Below are 21,267 nucleotides of genomic sequence, written 5' to 3' on the forward strand. Positions count from 1 at the left end.
AAGATTCTCATGCAGTTAGACCTATTTTTCCTTTTAATTCTCTAAATTCTTCTCGACGTCGGAACTTTCAGTAAAGTCATGAAATGGGATTTTCTTAAACTGTATTGAGGGGAGGGAAGGGAGGAAAACTGCCATGCCCATAGGAAATCCAGGACCACGTTAACTTTTTTTTAAAAGAGCAACATTGCTCCTTGTGTTATATAAATAGTGTTTTAGTTGAACGCTCAACCCTAAAACCTGTACATTCAAAATATCTAACCTGTGAATCGATTAAAATAAACCTTATTGGCGGACAGAGCCATCGAGAACTATTTCCTTTGTCTGTGTGTTCCTTAGCATGGTCCCAGCTCGGTCAGGTGTATGCAGTTGGTCACTCATGCTTCCCCGTTTAGCTCAGGCTTGCAACCCTAGGGTGGAAGCAGCTAGTTCAGAGGATCGAAGGCGCCCCACCTTGGGAAGGAAGTCGGCGGGTTTGTTAGCACTTTATAAAGGGGAGATCTCTTTGTCCTCGTTCGCAGATGATGGGGATAAAGACTCTTCGTCTTCTGACCTGGGGTAATGCCCCGGGTTGCCAGTGCACTTGCAGCCCCCGTGAGTGTTTCTCTGAGTTCCCTTGCCTTCTTTCTTGTGTTTCACCCTTCGATTCTGGAACCAGATTTTCACTTGCTTCTCGGACAGGTTCAGGTAGGTAGCGATCTCGATTCTCCTCAGGCGGGACAGGTACATGTTGGACGAAAACTCCCTCTCTAGCTCCAAAAGCTGCGTGCTGGTGAAAGCGGTCCGCATCCTCTTGCCGTTTGGGATGTGGCTAGTATCGGATCCTCCTGGACGGGAGAGACACAAGGGCTAAGTGGCGTGAAAAGCATTCAGACTAATCTGTCCCTATCGCCCTTTCCCAAACACGTATTTCCCCCCTCCCCGGCGTATTACAGGAGCAACAAGACGCAACCCCTCGGTGAGCGTCTCTTTAGGTGTGTGTGGATAGAGAGTCTGACATTACCTGCTCGCTAACGCCCTGGAAACCCGCCTCCTCTTTGCCTGCGACATCAGAACCGCTCGACAAACACTAGTGGAAGCCAACACACACCTGCTCTTTCCCGCCGGGAATGAACGATCCCTCTCTAGTCTATCCCCACCTGTAGGGCTTGGGCATCCGCCCTCCCTCCAAAATCCCCGCTCACCCGCTTGCCCGCCCGCTCCGGAGTGAAGTGCACCCCAGCGAGGTGGGATGACACCCCCGGGCCAGTGACTCCTACCCATGCTGAGGCAATGGAATCTCCTGGGGTCGCTAACGCTGTAGGTGGTGGCGGTGCAGACAGGTGCGTGATGCGCCGGGTGGCCCAGGGCGGCGGCGGCGGCGGCTGGTACCGAGCTCTGCTGCTGCTGGTGCTGGGCATGGCTCATCCTGGGGCAGTACTGGGCATCTCCGCCGGGAGGGAACTGGCTCTTGAGCAGGGGGATGGCCCCGCTGCCACCCCCCCGGGACGAGTGCAAGTGCGAAGTGACACACAGCGGGCACACGCAGAAGGTGCCGCTCTTGCGGGACGGGCAGCCGGGGCCCGATACCGACATGACCAGGGGGGAAGGCATGCTGAGGGGGATGAGGAAATCCTGTCCATGGGGGTGCTCAGGCAGGGAAGGAGCTGGCCTCGAGGAGTCTTTGATGATTAAAGAGTCGACATAGAAGGATCGGGACATTTCGAAGGGCTGCTGCAGGCCGGGGCTGGCTCTCCCGGGTCTTTCTCCTTTGCCAAGGCGGGGAAGTTGCACTGAAGCACTTGGCTAGCGAGAAGGTGCTTATGTCTGAGAGCTGAACAAAAGGGTCCCTGGAGAGGGCTGGTCTTCAAGTCCCCCGCCTGGATCCCCTGCTCCGGGGTTTTATATCAACTATTTAACACGTGATTCCTGAAAGAGATGCAGATCTAAACCCCCTTGGCTTCTCCTCCAAACCCTCGGGATAGGCTGCCCGAGCTAGAACAAAACAAGGGGGGCGGAGGGGGAGAGACTTTCCAAAGTGTGTGTGTTTTGTTAATTTCACCATGACTTCAGTTCTCCTCCTCTCCAGATAAATTATAGGAACAGGGGAGCAACGGAGGGGGCAGCTGCCCTGTTTGTGATTCAGGCACATCCCACGTTGCACTTTCTAACACATTACCCGGTAAACAAATGCACGTCTTTGACTAGGTTTAAAAATAAACCTCAAGGGATTCTCCCGTCACATCGTTTATACTAATAATACACTATTTCCTGAGTCAGGGGGAACCAGTGGCACGTGATGAAATAAGCAGGATCGGGTTGATTTTCTTTTAATTTACTATGTAGCACCTAAGTAGTTATAACTTCTGGGTGATCGTCTCTCTCACTATGTCGAGTTACACCTAGCAAATCCCATTTGCTTTTCCAAGAGTGTAGTCGCCTTTATATTTTCTGTGAAGTACGTGACAGAGCTACTCTAGGGGTAAGGGGCTGTTTTTTATGAGTGAATCTTGTCAAATTGGCAATTAGTTCAACAGACAAAGCCTTCAAATATCTGGACACTTCTCAGCCAAGACGTTGTCAAAACGGAAGACTTTCAAGTTAACTTCCATGATCATTTCAAAGCTTTAGTTCAAAATCCTAATGAAAAGAGAAAATGTCAGAGAGGGATTCTTTGATCTCCACCAAGTTTGCCGAAGCAGTCAGTCAAAGTAAAATTGGATCAACAGCGAAATATGGTCGGTGACTCCTGAGCATTTCAGATTTCATTAAAGAGCCAAGGTATTTGCAGCATACTACACGATTTTCCAATTACTTGTTCTATGGGAGTTTAAAAGGGGACTTATAGTTAACAGAACTAATATTGCATTCTTGGTTAGCTGACCCGAAGCATCACTTAAATATGACTGTATCAAATGCTACTTGACTTTGGACTCAGCAGTGACAATTGCGTTTTACAGCAGAAAACTCTGGCCCCAATAAGCCAGGCTAGCACAGAAATTTGTATCCTAATTGTGTTGAAAGGATATCATAGGGGGGGGGGGGGAGAAACACAATGATCCTACAAGTCCCTGGGCAATGGATATAGTCAAACAGCGATCACGGTTTAAATTTATCTTAAAGTCAAGCATAAGTGGTTTTCAAAGCTTGCTCATCTGTTTGCATTTCTATCAAAGGGGTATTCCTCGCCGCTGAGTTTAGAAATGTAACGTATCTCAGCCTCAGTTAAAAGGCCCTTTCCCCTATTACCAAACAGAGAGAAGCTCAGGCTTTATTTTCACTGCAGTCGTGCAGAGGGTGCTGTCACTAACACACGACAAGAAGTAGAACTAGATCTCAGTTCACAATCAATATCTCTCTAAGGAGTGTGAAAGGAGGGATTGTCAATTCGTCTTCTTGAAGACATCCAGTGAAATTCTGGCAAGCAAGGTATAATTGAGTTGTAGGGACACTCCACACTCGGGGAGCTCAGGATTTATGGATGGCAATTAAAGTTTTATGAATTGCAGCTGAGACTGGTTATTGAGCTATTTGAATGTGATTAGAATTCAATTAGAAAGTGTTTACTGGACTGTGGGTCTCTGGAGTGTAAACAGACAGCTATTCCAGAAATGTGCTAATCCAACATCTTGTGACAACAATTAGGGAGTTGCAGAGTTTAAGGCAGGCCAGCTTCAACTTTAACCATTGCTAGCAAAGCACCTTTACAAACTAATCATTTACTACTTCAAAACCTTGGCACAATAGTTTTTAACCATACTAACATGGCGTTTTGCGTCAGAGCATTTTCCTTTAATTAATCGCTCTTTAATAATTTTTCACTCTCGATTGCTATCTCTTGCCTTCCGGGATTTTTGATTCTTTGATCCTGTCTATTGCTCTGATACTGATTAAAGACAAGCTAACAGATACGATCCACAGGCTACGTAGGCCTAATAATGTCTTTGGTAGCTAAAAAGTAGTAAACCTGTTATACATTATCTGAGATAAACAGAGAGCACGTATGCTTCGCAAATTCTTTGCATTTGGACTTTACACCATATGTATGTAGTACACACATATGATTATTATAAGAATGACCAATTATGTGATTCTTTCCAGATCTCCCTGTGTGATATAGCTTTTACTGCAATGGGCAGAGAGGTTTAGAGTCATCTGTGTTTACAAGAAGCTGCTCTGAAGGAAATAACCCTCTCTCTGAAGTGGGACAAGCTGTATCTGCTGAGATAGAGCGGATCTGGGGGGAAATGGCCTTATTTAAGAAAAGTCAGACAGAGTAAGAATCAGATCACGGTTTTAATCTGTAATTGTTATAATAAACCAAGTGCAGTGATAAGAAGAGGAAGAAAACCGCGATGCGAAGGCGAAGATATTCCAATCCAGGCGGAATGATGGAAGGCGTGCGCCCACATCACATCGACCTCGTTACAATTTTATTTTTCAATAATTCTGTCCGATAAAATTTCATTGTCTATTAAGTAATCCCCAAAATGAGAGCTCTTATGAGCCTATAATGAGCTCTAATTGCCACGACTAGTCGAGCCACGTGGAAGGATTTAGACGGTATTAAGCAGTTGGGTACAGAGCACAGGCTGTTACCTAGCCATTACTTTCATAATTCAAGGAGAAAATTAGTCCTTTTAAGGGAAAATCCTTTGATTCCCTTCATTCTGCTCGGGGTGACAGAGTATAGCTTTGTCTGCCTTTAGTTCAAGACAGTGTAACAAATGAGAATGTAACGAAATTGCCCCCCTTTTAAATTAGAGCAGTTCAAAAAGAACAGCAGTTCTGCTCCCCCCAGACTGCAACTTGTAGGACTAGCTGCCCTCATTTTCCCTTTCCTACAGATGCCTCTGACACCTTTATTTATAAGAGATTCACGGCATAAATGACAAAAGTGAAGTCTCCCCCACCCCAAAAATTCATGCTAGGGAAATAGTTTGCTTTCGTTCCCCATGGCACACTTCCCCACTCATTTCACTGGCGGATTTGGCTGTGCAAGGAAGGCGGCATCCAGACATAACTATATAAATAAAACTGCAGAATAGCCAGTTTACAAACAGCCAGTGACCAAATTGCTCTCCAGTGAATGGGGTGTTGTGGGAAGAACAAACACCCGTTTTGATCATTTTAATGGCAAAAGAAGCCCTTGCAAACCAAATGGAACATAGTGACTCGTGCGTTATAATCACATTTATCTGCTAATCTAACATTGGTTTCATATTAGTTTGCAAATGATCTCAAAGCTGGGTTTTGTTACGTGAACATAAGCAGAAGACAGGACTTGCCCCCAGCTCCCATTAATGAGGTCATTATAAAAGCGTGAACAAGTCTATTAATGTTTTATTGAAAGCGCATCGTTAACTTGTATCCATCCTTTTCTGAAAGTGGCATTGTGATATTGCTGTCTGTGGCACATCTTACCCAATATAGCCCGAGATTTCTCCATTATCTGTAACCAAGCAACACTTTCTGAATACCAAAAATTGAAAAGAACCGCTTAGTCTTCAAGAAAGTCCTCAATAATAGTGGAAAAGAACAAAGATCCAGGAGACAACAAAATGCCACAGGGGTGACTTTTCATGAGCAATTATCTCTCATTAATCAGAAGAACAGCTGCAATATTAATTTTCTCTCTTTCTTCCTCTCTTTTCACAGTCCCCAACATTTGAATAATCATAAATTTTGATTTCATGGAGTAGCAACATAGCCAGGGACTTGAAGATACAAGCTACCTATACTCTTCCCAAATAGCTCTTATTTTAAGGCTGACAAAAAGTAAAAGGGGAAATAAAAGAGAAAAATGTTCCTTCCCCGCCCCCCAGCCTCCTTCACTCCACCATGTCTGTTTCATTTATGGAAACTAACAGGAAAATGTAGCAAGTGTCTGCAGTGGCTAAAGCGTGGGAGTTTCAACATCCTTGTTGTCCATTTAACTTCCAAACATTAAGCCAAGCGTTGTAGATCTGTCCAAAGAGACAATCTTTGGGCGTAACGCGCATTGTAGCACATCAAAAGGCCCTAGCATTATATGCACTAAGAAGTGCATTCAGCAGAAATTGTGCAGTAGGTCTCTTTTCAGGGTCTTGGGCTCTGATTGTTAACAGGATATGTAGCAGTGGTGGAAAACTAGGTTTCCCCCAAAGATAAAGATGTAACATTAAAACGTGTCTTTTGAATTTCAAAGGATCTCATTATGGCAGAGACTGGCAATTACAAAAATTGAAAAGATGTGTATTAGGATGAAAGAGGGAATTTCATTTCTGATTCCCCATCCTTCCACTGCCCATGAAGAACTTAGACGCTGCTTCTAGACTCTAGCAGCCTTTAGCTGCTAGAATAAAACTCGTAGCGGGGGAAACCAAGCGGTTTCATTTTGTGAAACCGTGATTGTGCGGGATCAAGTTTGTCACATGATTTTCCACGTCGTTTGTTTGCTCAATACCTACCAAACCCGGGTTCCCCCCCCCCCGCCCCCCAAAAGGCAATCAAACTTCTAGTGCGTTTCCAAAAGAGAGCGCCCAGAGAATCAAGAACAGAGTAGACTGACAAGGTGACTTTTACTTTTAAATCCAATTTTATCCGCACTTTTGCCTTCAAGAAAAAGCGAAATACAAAACGATCCACCAGTGAGTACTTTGGATGAATTCAGACTCTTGCTTTAAGCATTCATTATTATTCAGGTTCTTTTAAGTAAATAAGCACCTGTAATATTCAGGCGCTTTCCAAACACAGGGAGAGACAGTCCCTGCCCCGAAGATAAAGCTTAGCTAAAGAATGCAAGGGTTAGGCTAGCCGCTTGACGAAGCCACTACTGGTAAGGACTTGTCTGAAAAGAATCAGGCTTTGGCTAAAGTATCTTTTCTCTGTTAGTAATACACAGCGCAATGACAAGTACCACGCCGACTAAATGGATTTAGCTTATGATTCGACTTAACACCTAAGAAGCGAGAGATCTCAAATCCTACGTAGATGTCCCTCCTGCCTGTGTTTTCACTATACTGCGTTTATTTGTGCCCTCATTACTGGTCTGACTGAAGCCTATTTGTAAGTGGTGAACGCTGAGCTGCCCTCCCCGGTATTTCTCGACGTGAGCTCCCTTTAGAAAGTCGCACCAGTTAAAACAGGCTTTTAAAATGCTAGCGTCCTCCTCTGCAGAAAACTCCTTCTGCAGAGCCTGCTCTCACCTGTTCAATTTTCAGAATCACAGGACAGATTCCCTTCCCCTCTCCTAGCAAAATATAGTTGGATCTGAATGGCAAAGTGTAATCCTTATTTGCAATGTAGCAAATAAGAGTCTGATTTGCAAACCCTTAAGAGTTTGGGGGTGGCTACGCCAACTCCACTAAACTACAGACCACACAATCTCCCCACTCGCGAAACAAAACTACGTAGCAGCAATGTGACTTGGCTCAGAGTAGGACAGTAGGTGTTAAAAGAGTGCCTCGGGGAGATTAATAATACAGCACGAAGACTGAACACCTCTCCCTGGGGAGGTTGGATTCGACCAATGAGATCTGAGGCTACTGGTGAAGTTTGCAATATCTTTGGCCCCATCTGACTTTCGCTAATAGCACCCACAAAATGTAGCCAATTTGTTTTGTTTAACACTTAGTAATATTTTAAAAACACAGAGAGATGGGATACATATGGTTTGAGAAGCTGGCTGCTAATTGATTAGCACCGAAGAGAACTAAATATATAAATATTTTGTATTCAGATAAAATGTGTTGTTTGAAGGGTAAACTTGTTTTACATGGGAAAAATTATAGCCTCCTCAATGAGGAAAATCATTTTTCACTAAATTGATTTATTCTTTTATGCAAGCCTTTGCATCTGGCTGGAATAAGCATAAGCAAGTGTTTTAGGCTAATTAAATCATATATGGGTGAAAAGTTGAAAACAACCTCAGTACAAGCCATTCACAATATTAATTTCCCAAGGGCCACATCCTGTATTCTCTGTACACCATAAATTTCCACTGAAGCTGATGTAAGTGTTAGGTGCAGGTGGATTAGATGATAAGGCTCTTTTATGACAGCAATTTAGATTAATTTTGCTTTAATGCTATCACAAAGAAACAGGAGGTCAATATGCATCCATCACTTTTTAAGCAAAAATCCCCATTTTACTATTTGGTGTGCAGTTTCTCATGATTAATTTTACAAGTTTCTTACTTAATTTAGTTAGATTTTCATTTAAATTAATGGGATCCTAAGCCCCCATGGCCTGTGGACTAAAAAGAGTAAGAACTGAGGCCCAGATCTACAAAAATATTTAGGCTTCTAACTTTCACTGAAATCCATGGAAGTTAGGAGCCTAAATACCTTTGTGGATCTGGCCCTTATTCTAAAAACTGCCTCTAAATCCTATGTGCAAGGACAAACCTCCTTATTCAGTTCACTCTCATATCAGTGTACAAATCTAAAACAGTTCCATAGGAAGGTTTATAAACTCCACCCAAAGAAGAAATAGTGGGAGGAGTCAGGGCAAAGCCAATGTATAGTGGAGGAAAATTGAGTAGGTCACCTCAGAATCTGCAGCATTCCCTAGTACTTCTCTGTATGTCACTTTTCTGTGTCCCTCAAATGCTTCCATATGAGGCAACATCATGCCAGCCACTGCAGCTATGCTGCTGTAGCACTTGGAGAGGAGATATACCCTATAGTTGAAATCAGCCTTGAAACTAATACAGTTAAACCACTGCAAAAGGCTGTGTGGACATTTATTTCTGTATAATTAGCTGTTTTGTTTTGTTGGGGTTTTTTTTTGAGTACCACCACTATCTCTGGGCCTGATCCAAAGCTCATTGAAATCAAATGTAGCAAAACTACAATTGATTTCAGCAGGCTTTCACACATGCCCATTGCTAATAAAGAAATGCTTTGCACTTATATTGCACTTTTCACATATGAACAGAAAGAAATACACTTTGAAATACGTTTTAGTAATATAGGCTCTGATCCACCAAAATTTTTAAGCACATCCAGAACTTAAAGCATAGGAATAGTCTCATTAAAGTTAATGAAACTACTTATCCATTTAAAGTTATACAGGTGCTTAAGAGCTTTGCTGGATTGGGGCCATAACCCAGCCTTTTGAATCTGATGCCAGCAGAAGCGTTGCTTTTCTAGCCAGTTGAGTATGCATGGTATTAGCAGGGAGCGCCATCTCTGTCATTTAAAGTATATGAACCAGATTATTGTAGGAATTTTGCATGATGCTACATTTAACCTACTTTAATTAGCATAGTTAGTTTACTTAAATAAACCACCTATACTATTTTTTTCTTTCATAAAGTGAGTGGCTGGATTTTCCCTGCATATTGTGGCTCACTTATTAGCTACTGTATTGCTAGGTAATTGAATAAGAGTTGATAGTGCCTCCCTGTAAGTAAAAAATAATCAATATTAATATTTGGACTGCTTTGAAATATCAACTGACTTAGATGTAAATGATTATTTAAGTGAATATATTACTTCAGGAAACAAGTTGGTCTAATATTCTTGGAGCTAAAGTCCACTACCATATTTATCCATAGAGCATGTAAAGTATGGGCAGAAAGAGGGCCCTCGCCCTGTGCATCTCCTCTGTAAAGGAAAACCATCTTAGAGACTGAGGAGGCTGTTCATTTTCCTTATCTATTTAACCCTTAGTCTCTCTGCAGAGACTACCAACAAGGATGGCAAATCTGGTGGTGTTCTGTGATAGTGACACTTATCTGCTAAGGACTGCACTGAGACTATTAACTTATTTCACATTGGCCATTAGGATACTAAAAGAAAGAGGTTACATGACTTGCCCAAGGCCCCCCAATCATTGGAGTTTCAGACCACACATTGAATTTCCTCTGAAAGTTTAAAAACAAAACACCATCTCATTTTGAGTTAATCTGGATGTCTCAGGGAAATATGGAAACACACCAGGTCCTTTCTATAGGCACCTTTTTCACAGGACAGTCACATTTAAAGCAGCTATCTCCAAACCTGGAGGATCCTGAACAGGATCCCTTAATACATATCAATGAAAACCCTTCTACAGTGTACATCCTTGAATGGATATATTTGTACCCTTGGTTCAAAACATGGGGGCACAGATACCAGTGATGAGGCACAGATTATATTATTATTTAAAAATGAAACACATTTAAAGATATTTAAATGATGTAACAGTGGAGGGTTTTTTTATGTTCTATCACTCATTTATACATTTTCCAAACTCTCACAAAAACTCCTATCCCAAGTGCTTTGAAGAAACACAGAAGCTAAGAAGTTTAAGTTGAATATGTTCAAGTATTTTGAGGTTCTGGATATAAGCATATTGGTTCAAAGTTTATTTAATCTGTTAGTTTTGAACCCTACACTAAACTCTAATGGGAACAGAATGAAAGGCCAGCCACATTGTGTATAGTGATCAGAATGCTATTTTTATTGGTTAGAAAATAGATTCAAATGGAAAAAATAAAATGGGCAGTAATCCAGAGATCAGAATCTGAACTACTAGAAGACATAACAGAGAGTATTTCAATCATAAATTGTATAAAAACCAAAATACTCGTGTCATTATAGATCGATCAGACTAAAACCAGAGAGCTGAACACACAAGAGCACTGAAGAAGTTCCCCAAACTTTAGGAAATTTCAGAATCAAATAACCCCAGCCTTGCAGCTCAGGCCCATCTTTGACATACTATAGCTTAGAAAAAGGACTAAATATTCAGGCACAAATAGATAGATAGATAGATGGATGTAGTGTATAATTAAATTAATACTGCAATGTGTAAGTCATAATCCTATCAGGATTTATCTGGTCCTGAATGGGTCACAAGTTAGATGATACTCTCAGATACATGAAGGTAAGTTATAGTTAGTCTGGAGTTATTCAGACTGATGCAACTGAGAGGAGAATTTGGAGTCTCTAAAGTTTAGTTTTAAAAAATGACCTGTTTCAGGGTAAGGAAACAAAACAATTCAGTTCATTCTATAGAATTATATACTTTCAGGGTGTAACAGGGAGCTTTGAGGTCCAGGCAGCCTAGTGATTGGAACTCTTAACTTCCAGCTCCTGGCTTCCCTGCTTAAGATTCCTCAGTCTTTAAGGCAGTAGGGTAAGGGGACCTGGGCCCTCCCACTCCACCAGGTTCCAGCCCAGAACTCTGTGCAAGTCAACCCTTGAATAGGGGATCTCCCAGCAGGGAGTCTACATCCACTGCCCCAGGCTACTTCCTACTTGTGATAAATGAAGTGAGGGGTAGCTCCCTTTGTTGGATAGCCAGCCAACTGTAAAATCCATCTTGGTGGCTGTTCTCTACTTGCTTTACCTGTAAATGACAGGTTTCAGAGTAGCAGCCGTGTTAGTCTGTATCCGCAAAAAGAACAGGAGTACTTGTGGCACCTTAGAGACTAACAAATTTATTAGAGCATAAGCTTTCGTGGACTACAGCCCACTTCTTCGGATGCATACAGAGCGGAATAAATATTGAGGAGATATATATACACACATACAGAGCGCATAAACAGGTGGGAGTTGTCTTACCAACTCTGAGAGGCCAATTAAGTAAGAGAAAAAAAACTTTTGAAGTGATAATCAAGATAGCCCAGTACAGACAGTTTGATAAGAAGTGTGAGAATACTTACAAGGGGAGATAGATTCAATGTTTGTAATGGCTCAGCCATTCCCAGTCCTTATTCAATCCTGAGTTGATTGTGTCTAGTTTGCATATCAATTCCAGCTCAGCAGTCTCTCGTTGGAGTCTGTTTTTGAAGTTTTTCTGTTGTAAACCTATCCTGAAAGATGATCCTTTACTCTCACAGATCTTGGGAGACAGACCTGTCCTCGCTTACAGACAACCCCGCAACCTAAAGCAAATACTCACCAGCAACCACACATCACTGAACAAAACCACTAACCCAGGAACCTATCCTTGTAACAAAGCCCGATGCCAACTCTGTCCACATATCTATTCAAGTGACATCATCATAGGACCTAATCACATCAGCCATACCATCAGGGGCTCGTTCACCTGCACATCTACCAATGTGATATATGCCATCATGTGCCAGAAATGCCCCTCTGCCATGTACATTGGCCAAACCGGACAGTCTCTCCTCAAAAGAATTAATGGACACAAATCTGACATCAGGAATCATAATACTCAAAAACCAGTGGGAGAACACTTTAACCTGTCTGGTCATTCAATGACAGACCTAAGGGTGGCTATATTACAACAGAAAAACTTCAAAAACAGACTCCAACGAGACACTGCTGAGCTGGAATTGATATGCAAACTAGACACAATCAACTCAGGATTGAATAAGGACTGGGAATGGCTGAGCCATTACAAACATTGAATCTATCTCCCCTTGTAAGTATTCTCACACTTCTTATCCAACTGTCTGTACTGGGCTATCTTGATTATCACTTCAAAAGTTTTTTTTCTCTTACTTAATTGGCCTCTCAGAGTTGGTAAGACAACTCCCACCTGTTTATGCGCTCTGTATGTGTGTATATATATATCCTCAATATTTATTCTACTCTGTATGCATCCGAAGAAGTGGGCTGTAGTCCACGAAAGCTTATGCTCTAATAAATTTGTTAGTCTCTAAGGGTATGTCTACACTACGGGATTAATCCGAATTTATATAATTCGAATTTGGAAAACAGGTTGTATAAAGTCGAAATGTATGTGGCCACACTAAGCACATTAATTCGGCGGTGTCCGTCCAAGTACCGGGGCTAGCGTCGATTTCTGCAGCGTTGCACTGTGGGTAGCTATCCCATAGTTCCCGCAGTCTCCCGCGCCCATTGGAATTCTGGGTTGAGATCCCAGTGCCTGATGGGACAAAAAACATCGTCGCAGGTGGTTCTGGGTACAGCCTCACCTCCTCCCTCCTTCCCTCCCTCCCTGCATGAAAGCAACGGACGGCAGACAACCATTTCGCACCTTTTTTCCTGGGTGGGTGAACACTGCAGACTCCATACCACGGCAAGCATGGAGCCCGCTCAGCTCAAGACAGCAGTCATGAACATTGTAAACACCTCGCGCGTTCTCGTGGAGTTTATGCTGAGCCAGGACCAGAAAAACGAGGCGAGGAGGCAGCGGCGGCGGCAGCGCAGCGACAAGCATGATGAGGACATGGACATGGACACGGACACGGATACAGAATTCTGTGAAACCACGGGCCCCGGTGCTTTGGAGATCATGTTGTTAATGGGGCAGATTCTATCCATGGAACGCAGATTCTGGGCAAGGGAAACAAGCACGGACTGGTGGGACCACATAGTGTTGCAGGTGTGGGATGATTCCCAGTGGCTGCGGAACTTTCGCATGCGTAAGGGCACTTTCATGGAACTTTGTGACTTGCTGTCCCCTGCCCTGAAACGCCAGAATACCAAGATGAGAGCAGCCCTCACAGTTGAGAAGCGCGTGGCGATAGCCCTGTGGAAGCTTGCAACGCCAGACAGCTACCGGTCAGTCGGGAATCAATTTGGAGTGGGCAAATCTATTGTGGGGGCTGCTGTGATGCAAGTAGCCAAAGCAATCACTCAGGTGCTGCTACGAAAGTTAGTGACTCTGGGAAATGTGCAGGCCATAGTGGATGGTTTTGCTGCAATGGGATTCCCTAACTGTGGTGGGGCGATAGACGGAACCCATATCCCTATCTTGGCACCGGAGCACCAAGCCACCGAGTACATAAACCGCAAGGGGTACTTTTCAATGGTGCTGCAAGCACTTGTGGATCACAAGGGACGTTTCACGAACATCAACGCGGGCTGGGCGGGAAGGGTTCATGACGCTCGCGTCTTCAGGAACACTACTCTGTTTAAAGGGCTGCAGCAAGGGACTTACTTTCCGGACCAGAAAATAACCGTTGGGGATGTTGAAATGCCAATAGTTATTCTTGGGGACCCAGCCTACCCCTTAATGCCGTGGCTCATGAAGCCATACACAGGCAGCCTGGACAGGAGTCAGGAGCTGTTTAACTACAGGCTAAGCAAGTGCAGAATAGTGGTAGAATGTGCATTTGGCCGTTTAAAAGGTCGCTGGCGATCATTATTGACTCGCTCTGACCTCAGCCAAAGAAATCTCCCCATTGTTATTTCTGCTTGCTGCGTGCTCCACAATCTCTGTGAAAGTAAGGGGGAGACCTTTATGGCGGGGTGGGAGGCTGAGGCAAATTGCCTGGCTGCTGATTACGCGCAGGCAGACACCAGGGCGATTAGAAGAGCACACCAGGAAGCGCTGTGCATCAGAGAAGCTTTGAAAACCAGTTTCATGACTGGCCAGGCTACAGTGTGAAATATCTGTTTGTTTCTCCTTCATGAAAACCTGCCCCCTTTATTGACTCATTTTCTGTAAGGAACCCACCCTCCCCCTTCCCCCAGCTTTCTTTCAAACCAAATAAAGTCACTAGCATTTAAAAATCATTTATTCTTTATTAATAGATTAGAAAAAGAGGGAGGGAACCCGGGTGGGATTTGGGAGGAGGATCGGTGGGAAGGAAAAGGCCACTAAAAAAAGGTTAAAAAAATGACAGCCTTTTGCTTGGGCTGTCTACTGGGGTGGAATGGGAAGGTGTACGGAGCCTCCCCCCCCGCGTTCTTACACGTCTGGGTGAGGAGGATACGGAACAGGGGGAGGGGGGAGGGTGGAACAGGGGCTGTAGCGGCAGTCTGTTTTCCTGCAGCCATTCCTGAAGCTCCACCAGACGCCGGAGCATGTCTGTTTGCTCACGCAGCAGCCCCAGCGTTGCATCCTGCCTCCTCTGATCTTCCTGCCGCCACCTCTCATCTCGAGCGTCCCTCCTGTCCTCACGTTGGTCCCTCCTGTCCTCACGTTGGTCCCTCCTGTCCTCACGTTCACTGGCTTCTTTCCTATACTTTGCAACCGTTTCCTTCCACTCATTCAGATGAGCTCTGTCACTGCGGCTGGATTCCATAATTTCAGAAAACATCTCGTCTCGCGTTCTCTTCTTACGATGCCTTATCTGTGATAGCCTTCGGGATGGAGGAGGGAGGCTTGAGGAATTTGCAGCTGCTGTAGGGAGGGGAAAAAAGAGAGAATTGTTTAAAAAGATACATTTTGCAGAACAATGCTTATACTCTTTCACGGTGACCAACACTATTCACATTACATGGCACATGTGATTTCTGTGCAAGGTCGCATTTTGCCTGTTAATGCTGAGTGCCTGTGGCTTTGCTGCTAGAGATCACAGGTCCGGGCAACAGAATTCGGCTTGCATGCAGCCATGGTAAGCCATTGTCTTACAGCTTCTGCGCCCTCCTTTCCCACATACCAAGCATAGCCTGTAGAGTGCTGCGGTTTTTCTGTTAACATTCAGCAGCAGCAGAAAACAAACTAACCACCCCACCCCCCCCTCCCGCCATGAATTCTCTGGGATGATCGCTGTACCCCTCCCCCCACCGCGTGGCTGGTATCAGGGAAGATCCCTGCAGGAACCAAACTAACCACCCCCCCCGCCGCCGCCCCCCTCCCGCCATAACTTCTCTGGGATGATCACGGTACCCCTCCCCCCACCGCATGGCTGGTAACAGGGAAGATCCCTGCTAGCCAAATGCGAAAAGCTCAGGGCCAATTTCCCATCTGCGCTTGGCTAACTGCAGGGAAGGATTTATTTTCCGCCACAGGCAAACAGCCCAGTAGGAACGGCCACCTCTGCCCCCTTAATTAAGTTCCCGTATTTCAACCAGGTTACCATGAGTGATATCACTCTCCTGAGGATTACACAACAAGATAAAGAACGGATGTTGCTTGAATGCCAGCAAACACCGGGACCATACGCTGCCAGGCTTTGTCATGCAATGATACCAGATTACTTGCTGCAAGCATGGCATGGTCAAGTGTCTTACCATGGAGGACGGAATAAGGATGCACTGCCCAGAAACCTTGTGGCAAGGCTTTTGGAGTACCTCCAGGAGAGCTTCATGGAGATGTCCCTGGAGGATTTCCGCTCCATCCCCAGACACGTTAACAGACTTTTCCAGTAGCTGAACTGACCGCGAATGCATCCCAAGTCCTCAGGGCAAAGTAATCATTAAAAACCGTTTGCTTTTAAAACAAGTTTTATATTTTAAAAGGTAAACTCACCTGAGGTTCCTTCCATGGGGTCAGGGTCTTGGGTACTGGCTTGGGAGGGTTGGGAGGGTACTTCAGTCAGGGTGAGAAAAAGATCCTGGCTGTTGGGGAGAACGGAGTGCTGTGTGCTCTCTGCAAGCTCATCCTCCTCCTCCTCCTCCTCCTCCTCCTCCTCTCCCCCATCGGCAGAATCCTCAGGTGTAGCTGATGAGACTATCCCCGACCCGGAATCCACGATCACAGGTGGGGTAGTGGTGGCAGCCCCCCCTAGAATTGCATGCAGCTCGGCGTAGAAGCGGCATGTCCGCGGCTCTGACCCGGAGCGACCGTTTGCCTCCTTTGTTTTTTGATAGGCTTGTCTGAGCTCCTTGACTTTCACGCGGCACTGATCTGAGTCCCTATTGTGGCCTCTCTCCATCATGCCCTTGGAGATTTTTTCAAAAGTTTTGGCATTTCGTCTTTTAGAACGAAGTTCTGCAAGCACTGAATCCTCTCCCCATACAGCGATCAGATCCAGTACCTCCCGTACGGTCCATGCTGGTGCTCTTTTTCGATTATGAGCGTGCATGGTTACCTGTGCTGATGAGCTATCTGTGGTCACCTGTGCTCTCCACGCTGGGCAAACAGGAAATGAAATTCAAATGTTCTCGGGGCTTTTCCTGTCTACCTGGCCAGTGCATCCGAGTTTAGATTGCTGTCCAGAGCGGTCACAATGATGCACTGTGGGATAGCTCCCGGAGGCCAATACCATCGAATTGCGGCCACACTATCCCTAATTCGAAATGTTAAAATCGATTTTGGCGCTACTCCGCTCGTCGGGGTGGAGTACAGAAATCGATTTAAAGGGCCCTTTACATCGAAATAAATAGCGTCGTTATGTGGACGGTTGCAGGGTAAATTCGAATTAAAGCTGATAAATCCGAATTAAAGTCGTAGTGTAGACCAGGCCTAAGGTGCCACAAGTACTCCTGTTCTTTTTACCTGTAAAGGTTTAAAAAGTCCCCCAGGTAAGAGAAAAAAAAGTGGGCACCTGACCAAAAGAGCCAATGGGAAGGCTAGAACTTTTTAAAATGGGGAAAGAAACTTTCCCTTTGTCTGTTGTTCTCTGGGCTGCAGGGACATGGAGCAACAATACTATAAGCAGAAATGCTGTGTAAGATTTGAACTAGGTATGAAAAAGTATCTTCCATACCTAGAAGAAATAATTTGGATACAAAATGTTTAGTTAGAAACAATCAGGTTTATTTCTTATTTTGGCTTGTGGATCTCAACTGTGCTAACCCCTGATGCTTTTGTTTGCTTGTAACCTTTAAGCTGAAACCCCAAGAAAGCTATTTTAGGTGCTTAATTTTTATAATTATTTCTTTTAAGATCTAGCAAAAAGCCTACATTTCAGCTGTAATTGTTTCCTTTTTGTTTGTAATAAGATTTACCTTTTTTTAAGAACAGGATTGGATTTTTGGTGTCCTAGGAGGTTTGTGCACATGTTGTTTGATTAGCGGGTAGCCACAGCTAATTTTCTTTGTTTTTCTTTCTCTGCTCTTCCCCGGAGGTGGGGGGTGAAAGGGCTTGAGGGTATCCCACAAGGAGGAATTCCCAAGTGCTCCTTCCTGGGTTCAAAGGGTTTTTTTTGCATTTGGGTGGTGGCAGCATTAACCAAGCCAAGGTCAGAGAAAAGCTGTAACCTGGGGAGTATAATACAAGCATGGAGTGGCCAGTATTAATTTTTAAAATCCTTGCAGACCCCCCACTTCCTGCACTTGAAGTGACAGAGTGGGGATTCAGCCTTGACACTATCACCATCCCTTCAGTTGGGGGTGGGGCCCCTCTAATCTAAGTCACTGTGCTGGTTTGTCTTTGGTAGCACTCCCCCATGGACCTTAGACAGCATCCTACTGTGGTTCTATGTTCCTCCAGGTGGGGCAGCCATAAATTTGGTCGGGCCAGACTCCATGAGGTCTCTGTGCTTCAGTCATCCAGTTATCTCTTAGGCCAGGTGCTCCCAAGTCTTCTTTAGCCAGGGAGGTGATGCTTATTTCCTGGTGGCTGCTTTGGCTGGCAGGGTCATAATCCTTCCCTTCAGATGGGGAAGTAGCTAGCTCCTAGGTCTTCACCCGTCAGCCCCAAATGAGCCAGGTTCTCTCCTTTTCTTCCCATTCCAGGCCTGGTATTGGCTGCAGGAAAATGGGTCAGGGCTAACTGGGCCCAAAGGCTCTCTTTAACCCCTTCCGTGCCAGCGGTTGGTTTCTTCACACAGGGCTACAAAATACGCAATAGCACAAATCATCCTTCCTAGATTCATGCATGGAAAAAATATTTGCATATTAAGATGCTACTAACTGAGTGAAATCCTGGCCCCATTCAAGCCAATAAGAGTTTTGTCATTGACTTAAAGGAGGCTGGGGTTTCACTCATTGTAAAGACAGCAGAAGCAGAATGTAAGTAATTTTTTCAAGATCATACAGCAAAGTCAGTGACAGGCTCAGGATTAGAACCAAAGACTCTCAGTACCCTGCACTAACCACTAGACAAGGCTGCTTCCTGAAAGGCCTCTTAGGGTTACAAACAAGTCTTTTGAATCAGGGGAAACAAACATACTTTAATAATTCTTAAGGCAAGGAAACATTTGCAGCTGGGTCACCTTTTACCAGCAGCCAGAGTTCCTCTGGTGGATAAGGACTTCTACAGTCCAGGTTTTTCTCCTGCTCCCAGGGTGATTCTAGTACATGTTTCCTGATGTGTTCCCACAAACAGTGGTGAGCTTCCTGAAACCTGTTTTTATCCTCTTAATGAGAAAATTAACCCAAATTGGAATGTGCCTTATTGTCTCACTTCATCTCTGCATTTAGTGAAAACAACTTGGGTAGAAAGATCTACTCCTATGTCGTCCCAAGGTGGGGTGGGATACAAAACCCATGAATTATATGTGTGGCCTCTTCGGCAGGTATGAGGAGGTCCACTTATACACTGATGGACGAATATTATAGCTACGTGCAGTGATGGAATAAAGAATAGCCAAACAGCTCTGCCACTTCAGGCCTGATGCTTTGGACAGAACTGCCAGCATTTCAGATAGGCCCCCAATATTTTTCTAGCTGCACCTCTTCTCCTTGCTACCACATCCAGTTAGGACTTCTGGAGAAAATTTCATTTCTCCCCCTTCCAAGATTTCACCTAGAACAACTGATTCCATCCATACTCTCACCTTCTGAAGGTGGTTTTGAAGGCACATATTTTTGTTGATTTATATTTATTATCCTAAATGCATCCCTGAATATACCTATTTTTCTGGATTCCCAATAGAAACATTTAAAAAAAAATAACACCACAAAAAATGGGGTTGCAGCACCCTTAATTCTGCACAGGCCTTTTATGGGTGTGTGTTAACACTGGGAGACATTACATGCTATAGATAAAGAGTTTGTTTCATCAGTATGAGGATGCATATAGGTTATGGGCTAGACTGAGCCATTACATTCAGCCCAGATTAAAGATTGGCATTCAAAGGTGCCACCACAAAATAAGCCCCAGGAAGGAATTGTGTCCTAGATACAATTCTTTCCTGTTTTCCCCTTGCTCTGAGGAGGGAGTAAGTTACTTCACCTCTTGTCAAAATACAGCTTACTTACCACATCAATCCTGGTCAGATCTCCTGGAACCCATTAACCATTCCTTCGTCCTACCTAGTCCATCATATGTCCTGGTTCCACATTCATTATAGCATTAAAAACTATTGTAAATGTCTTCCCAGGATAGGAATGCAGAATTTTTCAAACTATATCAGACCAATGGTCTATCAAGTTTGGTATCCTGCCTCCAGTACTGGCCAACTCTATATGGGGGGCTGGTGGTGGTGGAAAGGAATTCCTCCAGGTCCCTGTGAGGATCAGCTGATACCCTGAAGCATGAGACCAGCAACCCTTTTCTAAGCAGGTGTGATTATAAATAATATTGTTCAGACCCTTTTAAAATCCACATATGAAGTTTGACCCAAATTATGCTCAGAGTAGTTTTGGATTTACACTGGCATAAATGAGAGCAGAATTTGATCCTTTGGTTCTGACCTCCAGTAGCGAGGAATTCCATAGATTTTCTGAATGCTATCTGAAGAAGTACATACTCTCACCTACTGAGGTATTCTGGGATTTTATGTTTCCAATAACCAGTATCACAGTAAGTTCTACATTTGCATTAGTCTCCATGAAGCTTTACATTGTGAGATGCTGTCTTATAACACACCACTAGGGTTTCTTATTAAATGTTCAAATATTCTATAAACTTGTTAATGTCTCACTAGATCAGACCCTGTTTGATCAGAAAGAAAATGAATTTCCTTAGAATCATAGGGGAAAAGTTCTGAATTTAGAGATGCGCAGAAAAAAATGAACTGTCATCTCTGGCATAAACAGTTATTAGAGATTTAAGACTGCTTGCAAATAATAGGTACAAATACATTAGTATACTCAAATATTAATGAACGAAAAGGAAGTCCAGAGGAAATCTTAACTGTGCATATTTTGACAATTTTGAACAAAGTCATCTTTTGCTATTCCCTCTAGATCAAAACTTGTCATAGTAATTAATAGGAAAGTAATTATAATGTAATTTGTCATAGTAATCTGACAGGGAAATAATTATGCTCTCAATCCTGAAGGAATATGTAGTTCGTTTTTTAACAGATTGGACAGATGTGGGTGGTATAGTACAATGCATTTGTCTATAAAAAGGCTGTATTAAGAATTAAAACATTGACACGTTATATTTTCAAGGAAAGATGGATCCAAGTATATAATTTTCCTAAAGTGTTTTACTATACATTGAAGTTTCTTGCCATATAAAAGCAGACAACCCAGTTTTGTTTCCTTCTTCTTAGAAGAGATTAAAAAGTTTATTTTCTTCATATTAAAAAAATCTTATATTATTAATTTTAAGAATCAGCCCATTTGCAGCCCAGTGATAAGGATTAAGTAGTTAATATTCATTCCAGTTTCTTGCTATCTATGGGAGATGGGAGTAACCATTTTAGAGATTCAATCATATTTGCTAGGACAAAAACGGTGTCTTCCAGAAAAATATGAACTATCCAGTGAGATATCAAAGGATGTGAAAACAAGGAGGGAAAATAAAGGATGGAGGTGAAAACCTGGCCCTATTAAGTAAAGAGGTGTTTTGCCATAGAATTCAATTGCATCAGGA

General features: G+C 43.7%; 1 protein-coding gene across 1 annotated transcript; it reads right to left on the reverse strand.

Annotated features, from left to right (window-relative positions):
- Positions 1-340: 340 nt before the first annotated feature.
- Positions 341-1,835, reverse strand: GSX2 (GS homeobox 2). Its single transcript, XM_005299103.4, has 2 exons — positions 1,257-1,835; positions 341-824 (listed from the first exon to the last, which is right to left on the reverse strand). The coding sequence occupies exons 1-2, from the start codon at positions 1,696-1,698 to the stop codon at positions 484-486; spliced, it is 783 nt and encodes a 260-aa protein (XP_005299160.1). The 5' UTR covers positions 1,699-1,835; the 3' UTR covers positions 341-483.
- Positions 1,836-21,267: the final 19,432 nt, after the last annotated feature.

Source organism: Chrysemys picta, chromosome 5 (assembly GCF_011386835.1).
Source record: "Chrysemys picta bellii isolate R12L10 chromosome 5, ASM1138683v2, whole genome shotgun sequence".
In the NCBI taxonomy this organism is placed as follows: domain Eukaryota; kingdom Metazoa; phylum Chordata; order Testudines; family Emydidae; genus Chrysemys; species Chrysemys picta.

Coding starts and splice junctions, on each gene's coding strand:
- GSX2 (XM_005299103.4), bottom strand. CDS start 1,698: ATGTCCCGATCCTTCTATGTCGACTCTTTAATCATCAAAGACTCCTCG. Junction 825..1,256: donor ATTCCATTGCCTCAGCATGG/GTAGGAGTCACT, acceptor TCTCCCGTCCAG/GAGGATCCGATACTAGCCAC.